Source organism: Hippopotamus amphibius, chromosome 9 (genome assembly GCF_030028045.1).
Source record: "Hippopotamus amphibius kiboko isolate mHipAmp2 chromosome 9, mHipAmp2.hap2, whole genome shotgun sequence".
Taxonomy (NCBI): Eukaryota; Metazoa; Chordata; class Mammalia; order Artiodactyla; family Hippopotamidae; genus Hippopotamus; species Hippopotamus amphibius.
In genome coordinates, this window is record NC_080194.1 from 140,743,924 (window position 1) to 140,759,055 (window position 15,132).

The 15,132-nt window shown below is 60.3% G+C and overlaps 1 protein-coding gene across 1 annotated transcript in view; it reads right to left on the reverse strand.

Annotated features, from left to right (window-relative positions):
* Positions 1-2,098: 2,098 nt before the first annotated feature.
* The window catches only part of FOXK1 (forkhead box K1), a 62,088-nt gene continuing 49,054 nt past the window's right edge, over positions 2,099-15,132 (reverse strand). The window contains exons 3-9 of the mRNA XM_057748550.1: positions 13,672-13,828; positions 13,084-13,230; positions 12,332-12,525; positions 10,940-11,106; positions 10,575-10,859; positions 9,526-9,750; positions 2,099-8,918 (exon numbers count right to left, since the gene is read on the reverse strand). Of these exons, the coding sequence (XP_057604533.1) occupies positions 8,644-8,918; positions 9,526-9,750; positions 10,575-10,859; positions 10,940-11,106; positions 12,332-12,525; positions 13,084-13,230; positions 13,672-13,828 (1,450 nt within the window). The 3' untranslated portion in view covers positions 2,099-8,643. The remainder of the gene's footprint in view (positions 8,919-9,525; positions 9,751-10,574; positions 10,860-10,939; positions 11,107-12,331; positions 12,526-13,083; positions 13,231-13,671; positions 13,829-15,132) is intronic.

Genomic DNA, 15,132 nt, shown 5'->3' on the forward strand with positions numbered 1-15,132 from the left:
TTAGAAGATTCAATATAAAGAATTGCAGCCAGGTGTGGAAGACCTGACAGGGCGTGGGCAGCAGCTGCTCCTGACGGTGGGGGGACATGGGGAAGGGGGGGAGCGGTTGAAGCCTAGGGCTTGGCCCAGGGGTCCTGCAGAGCTGAAACCGACCTGCGAGGAGGCCCCGCGGGCTGGGACAGCCAACAGCAGGCAGCTGCTGTTGCCAGGATGTCTGCTGGAGCTGAAGAGAGCCGCCGGGAACAGGAAGCATCCGCCGACCTCCCAGGCCCCGCCAACACCCTGCGTCAGGGGGCCCGACGGAGGAGCTGGGATGGGCTTGCAGAGGCCCAGCCCCGGCATCATGAAACAGCAAGGAAAGTTGGGTCTGAAGCTACCAGGCAGTAGCTTAATATCGACACATGGTTTGGTGGGAGGTCGCTGGTTTACCTGAGCCACAGCATACAAATCAAATCCAAAGGTAACTGCATTTGGACCTACAAAATGTGAGACTTGGAAAGGAGTTCAAATACTAGTTTTGTAGCCAAAAAAAAAAAAAAAAAAAAAGTTTATCAAGCACATCAATCGTAAATGAACTCAGGGATGTCTTCCACTTCTGTAACTCAGTGATATGCTGGTAAATGTTTAACTGGCTCTGTTGGGGGTGGGGGAGGCTGATGTTTAGTGTTTAATAATTTCTGTGGTGCAAACAGTCGCGAAGCAGCCGGCTGCAAGCTGCCGACATGCTGTCACTGAACAGCGGGGAGCAGATACACAGTGAGTGGCACACCACTGGACCATCTGTCCGCCACCCAAGCCCAAGCCACGCCAACAACCCGGAGAGCATGGGTAATAGTAAAATGATACTAAGTGATGAATTGAGTATTTATTACCTTGGCTCTTAAGGTAATTTTCTACATCGCTAAGTTTATGTAACTGAAATTTGAATAATGGTTTTGGTGAACAGCTAGCTCTCAAAATTCCTGACATCTGAGCACAGGCTGCTGCAAAGCTGAGCGGCCACAGCCAGGATTCAGGACGCCTCCCCCTCCCCGCCGGCTCCCCATGCCCCCTACCCGCTCCCCTCCCCAGAGGCAGCCCGCTAGCCTCACTCCTGTCACCAGAGATCAGGTGTGCCTCTTTTTACGCTTCATACAGATGGAACCGACAGAACTGCATGTCGCCTTCACCGTGACGCCATGAGGCTCCTCTGTGTTGTAGGATTACAGCCGCTCCTTCTTACTGCCTCTTCTAATCAGTGTGTGAGTGTGAATTTACCACAGCTTATCCGTTCTACTTTTGACGAATATTTGGTGTGTTTCCAAATGTTGGCAATAATGAGTACAGCTGTGACGCACGACCTGGCGTCCGGTGGAGACAAGCACTCCCTTGTCTTTGGTGCACACCCAGGTTCACAGGGTAGCTTAGCTTTTGTTCAGAGCTCTGCTCTGTCTACACACACACACCCCTCAAGTGATATCACCAAGGGGGATATTTTACAATTTCTTACAAAAGCGTACATTTGTGTAAAATGCTATTTTAAGGTCTTACGAGTGAGAAATGATTGCCTTAATCAGAAACAAAACTTAAGAAACTTAAACAGTTAAAAAAGATGCTAATTAGCCAATGTAGGTCCCCAAACTTATTATTCTCCCTCTTGCTTGCTGCATGGCTAAAATCCTGACCTGTGATTACTCTGTTACTGTTGCGTTAAGGCTTCAGTTGGAGCAGTGATGGAGTGAGTACCAGAGGGAGGAAGAGGAGTGCTCAGACCTTAGTTACCACCGTGGACCACTGTGAAATCGGAAAAAGACATGTTAGTTATCAGCTGGATGAGGGGATGAGTCCCACGAGCAAACACCAGGGAGCTTGACAGCGACGGATTTGTGACAAAAACACGCTCATCAAATCCCAGGTCAGAGGCAGCCTGCAGCACAGGTGCCCAAGCGCTCCCTTCCGGTGATCTGATCGTCAGTTACCCGGCAGCACCACAAGAAGGGCAGGTGGTGACTTCCCTGCAGCTGAGGAGGGGGAGCTGCGCGTCCAGGCATCCGCCCATCTGTCCGTCTGTCCCTCGGCAGCCGCTCCCAAGACCACACGGAGCCCAGTCTCATTTCTTTAATATATAACTTTATTTCTGGTTATAGAAACAAATGCTAAGAGGAGAAACAAAACTTCCCCGTCCACATACAACAATTTAATAGATAAAAGAACAGTTAAAATAAGTGAAAAACCAAGAGTAGAAATTTTAAACTTTGTTATAGCTTTAAAACATTAACGTCTGGTACAATTAGAAATCACATTCAGATCTCAAACTTTTTTAAAAAAAAAAGCATGGCTCCTTATTAAAAAAATACTGTATCCCATTTGAAATGAAAACGCAGGCCGGCCCAGCAGCGGTGGATACCCCCCCGTCCTCCCGCCCCTGTGCCAGGGGGTGTGTGCTGTTCCCCCTGGGCGTCCCACAGGCCAGGTCACACTCACAGGTGGTGAAACACGGCCACGCGACATGACCTCAGCTTCCCATCCAACGCTCAGTAACCTAATCCCCACTCTACAGGACACCACCGCTTTTTAAAGCACTGATGATTAAACATGTTGTGAAAAATACTTTAGACAGCCACCGTAAAAACACACACACACACACACACACACACACACAGACACGCTCCTAACAACACCCACCCCCAGACGACCTTTACAGGAGAATTCTCAGTCAGGTAAGAAAGAACAACCGTGCTGGGTTTATCCCTCCCCGACGTGCGCGGAGCTGCCCAGGGTCAGAGTCTGCGTGTAAGCAAGAATCGGGGACACACTTTCCTCTTTCCTCCCGGGTCTCTGTCCTGAACTAGGAACCGAGCCAGGTCAGTTCCGGGCGACCAGGTATCCAGAAAGCCCTTCCTGAAAGGAAGATAGGAGGGAAGGGCCAAACTTAAAGTGTTGGATTTTTAAATCCTAGTTTTACTTATTAAAAAAATTTTTTTGGACCAGTTAACCCAGAAATTTAGAGGCTAAGATCTTAAGAGGACACAGGTTGTAGCATCGAACTAGTTACTTTAGGCCAGTTAACTTTACACACAAAAAAATCCCTTTCAGAGTCAGAGGCCTCGTTCCAGCTCAGCCAATATGTTCAGAATTTGGGGACAGGTTACAGCGCCGCTGGTGGCTCTGGGCAACAGCTCAGAGGAGCGAGTCCTATCACTGCAGGTAAGAAAAACCTTCACATAAGCAGCACAGAATCTTTTTAATGTGTCAGACCACTGAAATGTTAACCCAGGGGGGTCGCAGATCTAAACGGCTGTGTCCCTCTTGGGTCTGGCCTCCCCCGCACTTTTTACTGTTTCTGACACCAACTAAACCACCAATAAATATCTGGATGAATCAAATGAGCCAACGATTCCGGAAAAGATTCTCAAATAACGAATAATGAACTAGAATTCTTCCAATTCTATTTTGACTCAAAAATAACTGGGTCGGGGCAAAAAGGTAAGAGGAGCTTGGAGACCTCTTACGTCTCCCTCGGAAGTAAAAGGGAGCCCTAAAACCCGGAGGATGTACCCTGAAGACACCCCGGCTCTTCCGGGCCAAGGGGTGGGGGTGGGGGGGTGGTCCCGTGGCGCCAGCAGCCAGCTGGTCAGCCAAAATAAAGACGCGTGTCCGCTGCCTCCTCCGCTCCACGCCCCCACCCCCGAGTCTGTCTTCTCACGACCTTTTCCCGATTGCTACCAGCGTGACAGGCAGGTACGAGGAATCAGTGAAGTCCTCTGAGTGGGGTCCCTCCTTGGAGAGAAAGAAAGACAAAGTGACTGCTGCCTTCACGCTGCTCTAAAATACGGAGCAGTGAAAACCGTTAGGGAAAGGAAAAGACACTGCGGGTCCTGAGGCTCACTCAGCCCAAGGAGAGATCTTCGTCTCAGCACAAACGCCCCGCTCCTGGTCAGCGGTGAGCCCGCAGGAGGCCTCCTGTCACCGGGCGGCAGGGTCACCGTGCCGGGCCCGGGCCTGCGCTCAGGGTGGGAACAGGGACACGTTCCCCAACAGATGGGACCTCCCGCGGCAGCTGCTCAGACGTTCATTCCGATGTGATGGGGACACCGGGGGTCTCCTCAAACCTAGAGACAGGAAGTCGCTCTGTGCCCCTGGGAACCTTCCCCCCACCGCCAGGGTGGAGGGGACAGGGACGGCACAGCAGGACAGGGTCCGGGGGCAGGAGGGGTCGCCCCCGCGGTGGCAGAGCTGAGCCCCGGCCTGTGCCCAGCTGGAGGGCCTTCCACAGAGACACCCCCGACGGCCCGGCGGTGCCGGGGGACGACGACTCGGCCAGTGACCACTGCTTCTTTTCATTGTAAGAGCAAAATGACTGTCCCTGAACACTCAGTAAACGGGCTGTTCTCTACTTCCGGTCACAGGAACGGCTGGTGGTGTGCGATGCCCCGCGCTCCACGGACACCCTCGCCATCGGATGAGGCCACCCGAGGGTGGCGCAGTGACCGATGGTTGACGACACCTGCAGGTGCCGGGCGCGGACCCGCCCTCGGACGCAGAGGGAGCAGCTTTCAGGGGTAAAGGAAACCGTGGGGAGCAGCGCGGCAGGAAGGGCAGGAAGGCGCGATGGGAAGGGCCGCGTCCTGGGCCTGCTGAACCCACACGTGGGAAACAAGGCCTTGGGAAGGGAACTGGTGAGATGAGAGCTCACAACACACGGGCAAGCAACCTGAGGACCACGGGCAGAAACCACCGCTGGGCCCCACCCCAGGCTCCCCTCCTTCTTGGGTCCGTCCTACCTTTATAGCAGCACATGTGAATAATTTAAATGATGCTTGTTAAATAATATTGCCTCCGGGCAGAGGTATCACGAGGGCGGCTTTGAGCGGCTGCGTTGGAGGCCGCTTTCACTGTCAGCACGTGTGGACAGAGTGCAGCAACTCCGGCTGTTTCTACCTGCAGAGCCTCACGGTCATTTCTGGTAACTTATTCTAGAACAAGCAGTGCACTGTTTACCCAGCACTGAAGCAAGGGGAGGCCGCGTGCTCGGTGGCGCCCGAAGCCCGTTCCTGGGGGCACGACAGCCCCCATCCCAGACAAAGCCATCCCAGGGCAGAGCAGAACTGGAGGCTTTTGGAGAAAAACAGCTCATTCCCCTGCATCAACGGTACTTAAGTCTAAACCCTATAAGCTCCTCAAACACCTCTGTCTTCTCTAACACACTCTCATATTTGGTCTGTTCTTTGACTCCATAAAAGAAGAGACTGACCAAAAAAAAAAAAGGCCAAAAGAAACGTTTCTACTCCTTCTGAACTCCAAGTTGTCAATGAAGGGGTTTCTGTCTACAGAGACCACACAACATGTCCCGGCAGCCAGGCAGCTCACCGTGAATGGTCCACGCAGACCGTTCTTTAGAGGAAATGAGAGCATTAGCTGAACGATGCCTGCAACCTCAAACCAGTCTTTCGCCAGGACCAGCGAGACCCGGGAAAGGGGCCAGGCAGCCTGGGGGCCCCACCAAACCTATTCCCTCCCACCTTGAGAATCACCAATGTGCCTTTAGCAACTCAGAAATCCACTTTCACCTTTTTCACTTGGCTTGATTCTTAGGTGGAGAAAAAAACTCCCACAGACAGCAAACCCTAAACATGAACCAACCAGGCATCAGAGGGAGACCAGGGGCCCCCCTGCAGAGAGCGAGTAGGAGAGAGAAGGGCGTCCCGCCCGGGCCCACCCCCTGCCCCAGCATGACTCTGCCCTCACGAGGGATTCAGGCTGCGCACCCCTTACGGACCTAAGGAGAAGGGGAGCCGGACAGACTGAGCACTTTTCACAGGCTGTGCCCTCGACAGCGCCATGTGACTGGGAGCTTCATGAGGGGAAACGCAGATGGCAGACGAGGGACACTCAGTGTCCACCCTGGGGCTGACGAGCTGCGTGACAGCGGCCGGAGAGGAGAAGGTACTGTCCTAGCAGCTGGTGAGCTCCGGGGCACAGCCCTCCCCACTTCCAACGCTGGACCCAACTGCCTCGGGGCAGACGCTCAACTATGTAAGAGTAGTGATTCTTGAGAGTTCCTTCCTGTGCAGAGAGCGCACGTTCCTGTATCGGGTGCTGGTAAAGGTGGTGACTGGTCAAGCACAGCCAGACAGCTGGACCCAGGTACCCGGATGCAGAGGCAGCCGCGGTGCCGCCAGGGGCCCAAGTGCCCTTGCCCCAGCTGCACCTGCCGGGCCGGTCCCCTGTGCACGTTCCAGCCCCCGGGTGCCCTGAGGCCGCTGTGACACCAGCATCGGGCCAGGCTGACTCACGTTCACTTATTTCCCCAGCCTCCGCTGGGTCAGCCACGGGCCACAACCCATGCCTGTGGCGGGTCACGGCCGCCAGGCTCTGAGGGCTGCGGTTCTCCTGGTCACTCGGGCCTGGTGCTCCTGCTTCCACGGTTGGGTCCGGCAGGGTGGAGGAGGGGTGCGGGACCATCGCCTGGTTGGCTCTGAGGACGTCGGCCATCTTTCCGGCTGCGACGTGCACCTTCCTTGGGGAGCTGGCCACTCCTGGGCCCCCTGGCCACCAGTCCCAGGACAAGGGCTGGCGGGAGCCAGGAGCGCCATCTGGTCAGATGACCAAAGCCCACCCAGAAACTCACTGTGAACCTGAGGTGGCAGGTGCCCCGAGGCCTCCCCCTGCGGGGCCCCTTCTTCCCGTTCCCAGAAACAGCTAAAAAGGCACAAGCTCTCCACGTGGCAGAACGTCCCCGAAGGACACCCTGTCCTGTTCCCCTCCCGGTTCCAGTCACCCCCTCCCCCCTCCTCCCTGAACCACAGCCAGAATAAACAGCGCGCTCATCACCGATAACAGACGGAAACCAAGACACCTCGGAAGTCAGGAAAGCACAGGGTCAGAGCCAGACTGGCCACCCCAGGCAGAGGCGCCCGGCGCCGAGGGCGTCCTGTGGCCACCGCCCCGGGCGTCTGTCCTCCGGGGACGGCGCCAGCCCACCCGAGGAGGCAGGCCTGTGGCCCACGAGCAACAGCCCCGGGAACGAGCGGCGACGATGGGGAAGAGGCGACGGCCACCCCGAGCCCCGGCCGAGGACCCGCGGGGGCGAGGCCGTTGGTGCCGCGGCGCCCGCCCGGGGCCCCAGTCACTCTCACGCGCCCCACACCCGACGCGGCCCAGACGCGGGGTCCGAGGCCGGCGGGAACGGGCCTGGGCGACGTCCCGGGACAGCGTCGCCCCTCGTGAGGGTGAGCGGCGCGGCCGCCATGCCAGCGTTGTCCGGGCCAGGCGTGAGCAGCACCCCCGCCCCGCGGCCGGCGCGCCTAAGCGGAGAGACCGCGTCCGCCGGGGCCCCCGGGGCGCGTGCGGAAGGGCCGCCGGGCCGGGTTTAAAGCCACCCTTCACAGAGAGGCGCTTCCCGTTTCCTGAGAATGTTCCCCAGAGACGCCGAGGGGCCGCGGGCCCCGCTCTGCTCGCGTCTCCGGGGGCGTGCGGGTCCCACCGAGCCGGCCGGAGCTGCGGGCCGAGCCCGGGGCCCCCGGCGCTGGGGCAGGGGCCACGGGTCTGATGGGAGACGGTGGCAGGCTGGCAGGTGGTGCAGACGCTGGGACCTGGTGGTAAAGCCTGGTGAGCGGCCGCATGCCATCCGCTCGTCACAGCCACAGGGAAACGGGGGCCACGCGGGCCACGTGGCGCGACTGTCCTCCTGTCGGGTTGGCCACCTCCTTCCCCCTTGAGCACCAGTGGCCACGCAACCGCAGCGTGGTCGGGACGCAGGCCGGACGCCGCAGCCTGCTGCCTCGGGTGGATCTCTCACCTGAACAGCTTTCCGCCGGGAACACCAGTCCAGGAGGCCGTCGATCTTTCTTGAAGTTAACAGACGGAGCGGCAGGTTTACTCTCTGTGGGGGTTAATGCCAGTAAGAAGCCCAAACCTACAGCTGTTAAACGGTCTACCGACGAGAACCTCAAAAACAGATGACCCCTTCTGGGTCTGTCTCCGCCTGAGGATGAAGCCTGGTTTCCACGCCTCAACAAAACCAGAGACGCTTGAGGCCCAAAGCCAAACCAGGCCCCTCCCCTCTGTCCAATTAATGCCAATGCTTTGTCACTTTTAGGAGAAGAAACCACAGGACGGTCTGAAATCTGGTGGTGTCACCTTTCTCTCGGCTACTTCCAATCTCTTACAAACAAGGGCTGGACCCCCAGGCCCGTGCTCTCCCTCGGAGGCCTCGGTCTGCGCCAGGCTGCATCTGCATCCCATCCTCGGGGTGACGGCTGCTCTGGGAGCCTGGCTTCTGCGCGGGGCCGGGGCCGCCTGGACAGACTCCTGGAGATGCTGAGCTACAACCTTCTTCCCACGCCCTCGACTAAAGGCCTGCGGAGAAGAGGTGGTGCTGGGGGAGAAGGAAACGAAAACAAAGAATTCCCAGAATCATACAATCAGCTGTCTGAACGTGTTTATGTGTTTTGTTTTAAACCAGAGCAGGGCAGGAGAGAAGATGCCAGGAGGACGCGGGTGTCCGGGCACAGCAGAGGGAGCCGTCCTGCCCGTCTGGCACCGAGCTCGGTCCATGTGGAGCTTCCTCATCTCGTCCGAGCGGCGCTGGTATCGGCCGCCTGGGTCCAGCTCCACAACTCCTTTCGGCGTGTGTCCCACTCCACCGCCACGCCGGTGACGTCACTCCCCGGTACTGGGGCCCTGCGGGCCGGCAGCCGTGATCACCCCGGCCTGCGTGGTCACAGTCCCCACGGGATCCTCCACTCGGGACCTCTTGACCTCGGGCTCCCCGGTGGGAGAGGCAGAGGGCGCGGTGGTAGGGGTGGCGGTGGTGGTGGCCGCTGCTGCTACCGCTGCCGCCGGCTCCTCGGGCCCCACCTCGCACACCCGCGTGACCACCACCGGAGCGGACGAGCTAGCCTGAGCCGCGAGGAGCTGCAGGGGGCTGGTGAGGGCTGGGGCGGAGGAAGAAGAGATTCACATTGCAAAGCCGACTGGGACCAGCAGCGACCTGTTCTGAACACAGGCCGATGTCGCCACCTGAAGGCTACGTGACGTAGGAGCCCGGCTCCCCGGCGTGCCTGGCACCTCTGGGTAGAAGCCAGCCCCTCCTTGGCCCCTGCCCGCTGCCAGCCTGGGGGGCCTGCGTCCCTGTCGCCTCCTCTTGCCGTTGCTTCTGTGTGAGGGCCCCTCTGGACCCCCTCCCCCCCCCACCCCCGCGACGGCTCCCGCCTCACCTCTGCAGGTCCTGCCTGCACCCGTGGGGCTCCCCTCCCGCCCCGCCCTCCTGCTTTAACTGCATGGCCCTCAGGGCACTTGTGCGGGCTCACCTCCCTCTCTGACTCCCCCACCCCCGCCCCGCCGCAGGGCATGAGCTACGCGACCGGGGGTTCTCCTGCTCCCTTGGGGCTACCCTGGCATCGGAGCCCAGGGCCCGGCACACAGCTGGGGCTCCATACACTGACTGGACGACCGGGTCAACGGGGAAAACGTTCTCGCTGCACTGACCCTGGTCAAACCACAGAGCTAAAGCCAGGGAGCGGATGCCGGGCAGGGCCTCACCATAAGCGCTGCCAGCTAGACTGCTCGTGGGGACGGCGTGCTTGCCGTTCTGAGTGACGGCCCGGACCGGAAGGTGGTGCTGCCCGATGGTCACTGGCGTGGCCGGCTGCAGGATGGTGACCGTGTGCCCGGGGACCCCCGGGGCCATCTGGCTGGCCACCGTCTGGATCACGCGGCTGGCAGCGGGGATGGTGGCGAACGCGATGGTGGGCTTCTCTTCCAAGCCTGCGGGGACAGCGTGCGTCAGAGCCACGTTGCGGCTCCGGGGTGGCCCTGTCCACGCACGGGAGGTGCGCTGCAGTTCTGAAGCAGGGACACTGGGAAAAGACTCTGGTTCTCAGCAGAACACTTCCACTAATGGAATGTTTTGAAACAAGAGAAAAACAAGTAACAGCATTTCAGGAAAAAATTTAAATACCTTGCACTTTAACCAAAGCAAGTTTAATCTGAGAAAGAAAGTGTATTATTTGGAATGAAATGATGCGCGCTTAGAGCCAACGCTTTGTTTTCTTTTGCCAAAATGCATGTGTTGTCAGGACGGTATTAAAGAAGACGCAGCTGCTGAGATCGGAGGTCAGCAGTCAGTAAGGTGCTGCTTCCCTCAAAAGTGTTCCCTCGAGAGCCTCCGGCAGCCCTGGCTGCATTTTCAACATCTACCTCATGAGTTCCCTGTGGCCCAGATTTCTAATTCAGGACTTTGTGACTGTTTCTCACTTTGAATGACTTCTACGGACCCCCTGCTGGGGGCTCCACAGGAAGCCTCCTCCGACTCCAACCTGAGGCCCCACACTGAGCCCGGGGGCACCGTGCACCTGAGTGCTGCAGCCGGGAGCAGCGTCTCAGAGCGGGGGTGCGCGGCCCCACGGGACGCGCTTCCCAACACACAGCAGCGGGGAGGCGAGGCAGCAGCCCAAGAGCCCCTGTGCCCAGCGCCAGCCTGCGCCCACGCCTGGGCTCTGCAGCCCGGCGGCCCAGGCGGACGGCTCCACCGTCGGGAGACCCACGAAAGCCAGACGCATCCCCGCCAGGTGACCGCTCGGCTACGTTACCTCTGGCCTCGCTGCCCAGGTCCAGCACGGCCGTGCCCGCCGCTCCGTGGGTGCCCCCCACCGGGGCCTGTCCGGTGAGGACATACCCGTTGGCGGAGCCGGCGGAGGGGGTGACCACCCTGAGCATGGTGACCGGGGGGGCCTGCTGCACGACGTGGATGGCGTGGCCCGAGGGCTGCTGGGACGTCACTATGGAAGCCGGCATGTAGGCGACGGGCTTGGCCACCAGACTGGGTGGTCGGGGTGGCACGGCCATGATCACCGGCTGGGCGCTGACGGGAGAGCCTGCGGAGGCGGGACGTGGGTCAGCGGGGACCCTGGCGTTCCCCTCCCCACATCACACCAGAGGACAAGACCCCTCTTACCGGGCGCGCTTTGGGAATACCGATACTCGGGAACAGACGCTAACTTGGACCCAAAATCAGTGTCGTGCGGAACGGGCGAGCCCTCCCGGGACAGGCACTCCGGAGTCTGCAGGCCACTGGAACGCGGGGACATGAGCCCGGGGTGCGTGGGTGAAGCTGGGGCGCTCCTGGGAGGGGAGAACGGGACCACCCATGAGTACACGGGACAGGAAGCAGAGCCGGCGTCTGCCAAAACAGGAGGCGTCTCAGCGCCCGCGCCCCACGTGCTGCCTTCGCCCCACTCTTCCTGGTGCCTCTCTGCCCTCACGAGGGGTTTCCAGCCCTGACTCCCTGCAGGGACCACCTGCCGCCCGGCAAAGCAACATCACCCGGCAGTTACAGGCCCGGCAAAGGCCACGATTCAGAGCGTTTGCCTCCTGAAGGGCCGGCTGGAGAGCGGCTCGTGCTTCTGGGTGAAAAACAGCAGCTTTGCTGCGACGGGCATCCCCTACCCCAGACAACTCAACACCCAGAGAGCAAAGCTCGTCCTGGGAGCCCAGCCATTTGTCTCGTGCAAAGGAGCCATCGAACCCTTCACCTGGGTCTAAAATCAAGCATCTTGCCCAGCTCCTGCCCAGAGCACTGCCAGGATGGGCTAGAAAGCGAGACGGCCTCCCGCCCAGGCCTCGAGGCCGCATCTGCTGGGTCCGATGCTCAGACTAGCAGCCACCGGGTCACTCTCCCGTCCTGGTGTCTGTGACGGCCCTGACTCTCACCCCGAGGGTCCAGACTCCCGTCGGGGCCTCTAACCCGGCTCTGCTCCTCCGCCCCGGCACAGGCACCCTGGCTTCCTCTCCCCAAGACACGGCTAACGCCAAGCTTTGCTGCGCTGTCCTGGCCTGGGGGCTCCCTTCTTGACCCCTCCCCCCATGCAAGTTCTACCCCACGAGACGGGTTCCCAACCACCAATGTGACCTCAGGACGGGCCCCTCCCGCTCCTTCACAGACCCTCCTCCCGCAGGGTTTCCTGGGCAGTGCTGGACACACAGCAAGCCCACTCACTGCTGCCAGCTGGTCACTGCGAGTGACGAGCAGCGCTGGTCACTGTGTGGGCTGAGCTGTGTCCCCCAGACACAGGCTGGGGTCCCAGCGGTCAGGGCCTCAGAAGAGGCCTTCCTTGGAGAGGTGCTCGAGTCAGATGAAGCAGGAGGGGGGCCCCTGTCTGCCTCTGTTCCTCCCTGTTCCACCCCGTCCCCACCGCGCCTCACCCCGGTGTCTGAGGACAGACGTGGAGGAGCAGATGCTGTGTCTGCTCACTCCCCAGCTCAGGGCTCCCTGGGCCCAAGAGGCTCCCGAAACAGGCGGAGGGGTTCACGCGGCCGTGGCCACCAGGGTGGCGGGGTAGGGCCTTACCTGGACGACAGTGGCCCGAAGGGGGTGCGGAAGCAGGAGACACCCCGCTGCCTCCGTTTCCGGAACGCCTGCTCCACCAGCTTGGCCTCCGAGGCGGGGTCTATCCGCCAAAAAGACCCCTTGCCGGGCTCCTCTTGGGAGCGAGGGACCTTAATGAAGTAGCGGTTCAAAGAGAGGTTGTGGCGGATGGAATTCTGTGGGCAAAGCAGAGAGAGTCACCGGTCACGGTGGGTCTGACCTGAGAGCAGCAGCCGGGAGACCACGGCCCTGGGTCCGAGCCGGAGGGGCCTCCTCGGGGGCAGGGGGCTGCTCAGCGGGGAAGCACAGAGGTTTCGCAGTGGCTTTTCCTGTGAAAATCCGGCACAGGCTTACAACGACCCCTTGGAGAAAAAGCAAAACAGGAGGACAAGCCCCGGTCCGGGGGATGCCCCGTTCAGAACACTCCTGAGCCAACCAGCACGCGGGGCAGCGTGGCCGTGGAGGAAACCTCAGCGGCTGTGACGTGCCGGCTGTGCCCAACGCTGGCATCGGTCTTACGAACGCACACGAGACCCCGTCCGCAAAGAGCAGGGCAGCGTGCTTCCAGGTCAGCACAGGAGTACCCGCACGCTGAGCCTGGAAACGCCTTTACGTCTCCGGACGCCGAGCGGGGAGCTCGCTCTGGACACGGCAGGGCCGTTGGGGCACGGGCCCGCCCCACCCCGGGGGTCACCGGGAAGGCGGCCGCAGAGCCGGGGCCGGGCGTGCCGCACCTGCCAGCCCTTGTCGGCGGTCCGGTAGTAGGGGTAATGCTTGGTGATGTGTGCGTAGATGCCGCTGAGCGTGAGCTGCCGGTCCTGCGCGGAGGAGATGGCCTGCACGATCAGCTGCGCGTAGGAGTACGGCGGCTTCGACTCGTCCTGAGGACGGATGACTCAGGGTTAGCCCGCGAAGAGACGTTTCCAGCCCGACCCCCACCCCCAGCACGCCACGGGCTCACGGAGAACACCCTCCAACGGGGACACAGGTTCGCGGGGTGTCTACGAAAACCAATCCCCACGACCTCCGCCTGTTTCATCAACGTGCTTTACACTAGGAAGAGTCACGTCTGCCTCGTGAGGGAAAAATTAGGTTTCCATCACAGTTTCATTCTGAAATTTCTCACTTCCTCTGCCAACGGATTTAAAACCAGCTGTCAGACGGGGATGAGCTAAGACGGAGCCGTGAGGCGGGAGCCTGGCATCCTCCTCAGAGGCTGTGAGTACGCTCTGCAGCCGCCGCGCCCCTGCGGACGGGACGAGAGGAGGGCAGGAAGGAGGGGCGGGGATGCCAGCACCAGCCACCGCGCTGAGGGCTGAGACCTTGGGACTGTCCCCTCCGGACGTGTCGGCCTGCTGCTCCGAGGCGGCCTTTGCGGCGAACTCTGCCGCCAGCTGCAGGTCTGAGGTCACATTCTGGACGAAGCGGTAGCCGGAGGACCCAGCCCCACGGGGGCTGGCCGGGCAGGAGTTGGGGACACTGTGGAGAAAAAGCACACGTCCTGAGTTCTGACCCCAGACCAAGGAGGCGGCCTCCGTGCTACAGGACGTCAGGGCCCCTGGATGGTGCGGGGACGGAGGTCATGACACCGCCCCGTCCCCACTGCCCTGACACTGCTCTACGGGCGGCCACGCGGCCGCAGTCCGCTCACTCGGCCACACGGTGGCGCCTGAGGAGAGGCCGGGACGCGCGGAAGGCACGTGTACCCGCCTGGTGGGCCTGGCACAGGAAGGATGGCGCCCGCCTCCCCGACCGGTTCCCAGGCCCGCAGCACACCGTCTCGGCCTCAACCCGCGGGCTCCCAGGGGCTCATCCCCGGCTGGAAACTGCAAGCCAATCCACGGGCGGGAAACATCAGGGCTCCCCCCACCCCAGGTGGCAGCCGCAAGGGCCGACCAGCCTGTGGTCTGGCCCCCTGCCCGCCCAGGGTGGCAGCGTCGGGCGTGGCCCAGTGCCTGCCGCTAACAAGGAGGACCGCAGGCGTCAAACCACGTCGAAACTCTGATTTTGAAAGTTAGACACATTCAGAGAAAACCAGCGCGAGCTCTCAAAGTGGGGCACAAACCCAGGTAAAAGGCGCCCCTGCTGGGAGCTGATCAGCCTGGGGGTCGCCCACCTCCTGCCGTTCACCCCCACGCGTGCCGAGGCCAGCCGCCCGCGTCTGCCTCCTGCCTCCACAGGAGGCCTCTGAGGCCAACCCCCTAGCACCCCCAGAAGGCGCCCAGGTGTTCGCCCCATTGTCCAAATGACAAGACACCCCCAGGTCCAAAGCCAGCTCATGTGAGAGCCCCCGTGCCACTTTCCGGGACACACACGCAGAGCCTCCTCTCCGGCCGGGCTGCCACCGCTGGCGCCCCTGCCTGGCTCCTCGGAAGGGGTTCTGTCTGTGGTGCACAGGAGGGGCTCGAGAGAGAGCTGCTGAGTGCAGGAAGGGATGAATGAAAACATAAAACACTGACTGAGAAAACCCGGCACTGCTATTAACAATAGACCCCACTTTGGTCTGGAACCCACACAATCCACGCAGGAATATCACGGAATCTTTCACTTGAGATTCTCACTCTCCTCCCCACTAGATTCCCCAAATACAGAGACAGGCAAGTTTCGTGAGTATAGAAATTTTAACCAACAACCATAAATGAGCTGTTTAGAGGTAGGAAGAAGTAATAAAAGCAGCTCTTTCTGAATTTCATTTTGAACCAAGCATACAAAACCCAAGCCTGTGAAGGAAGGTGGGAAGGAGGGAAAGTGTCTTACTAGTAACACACTCAGCAGCAGGTTTT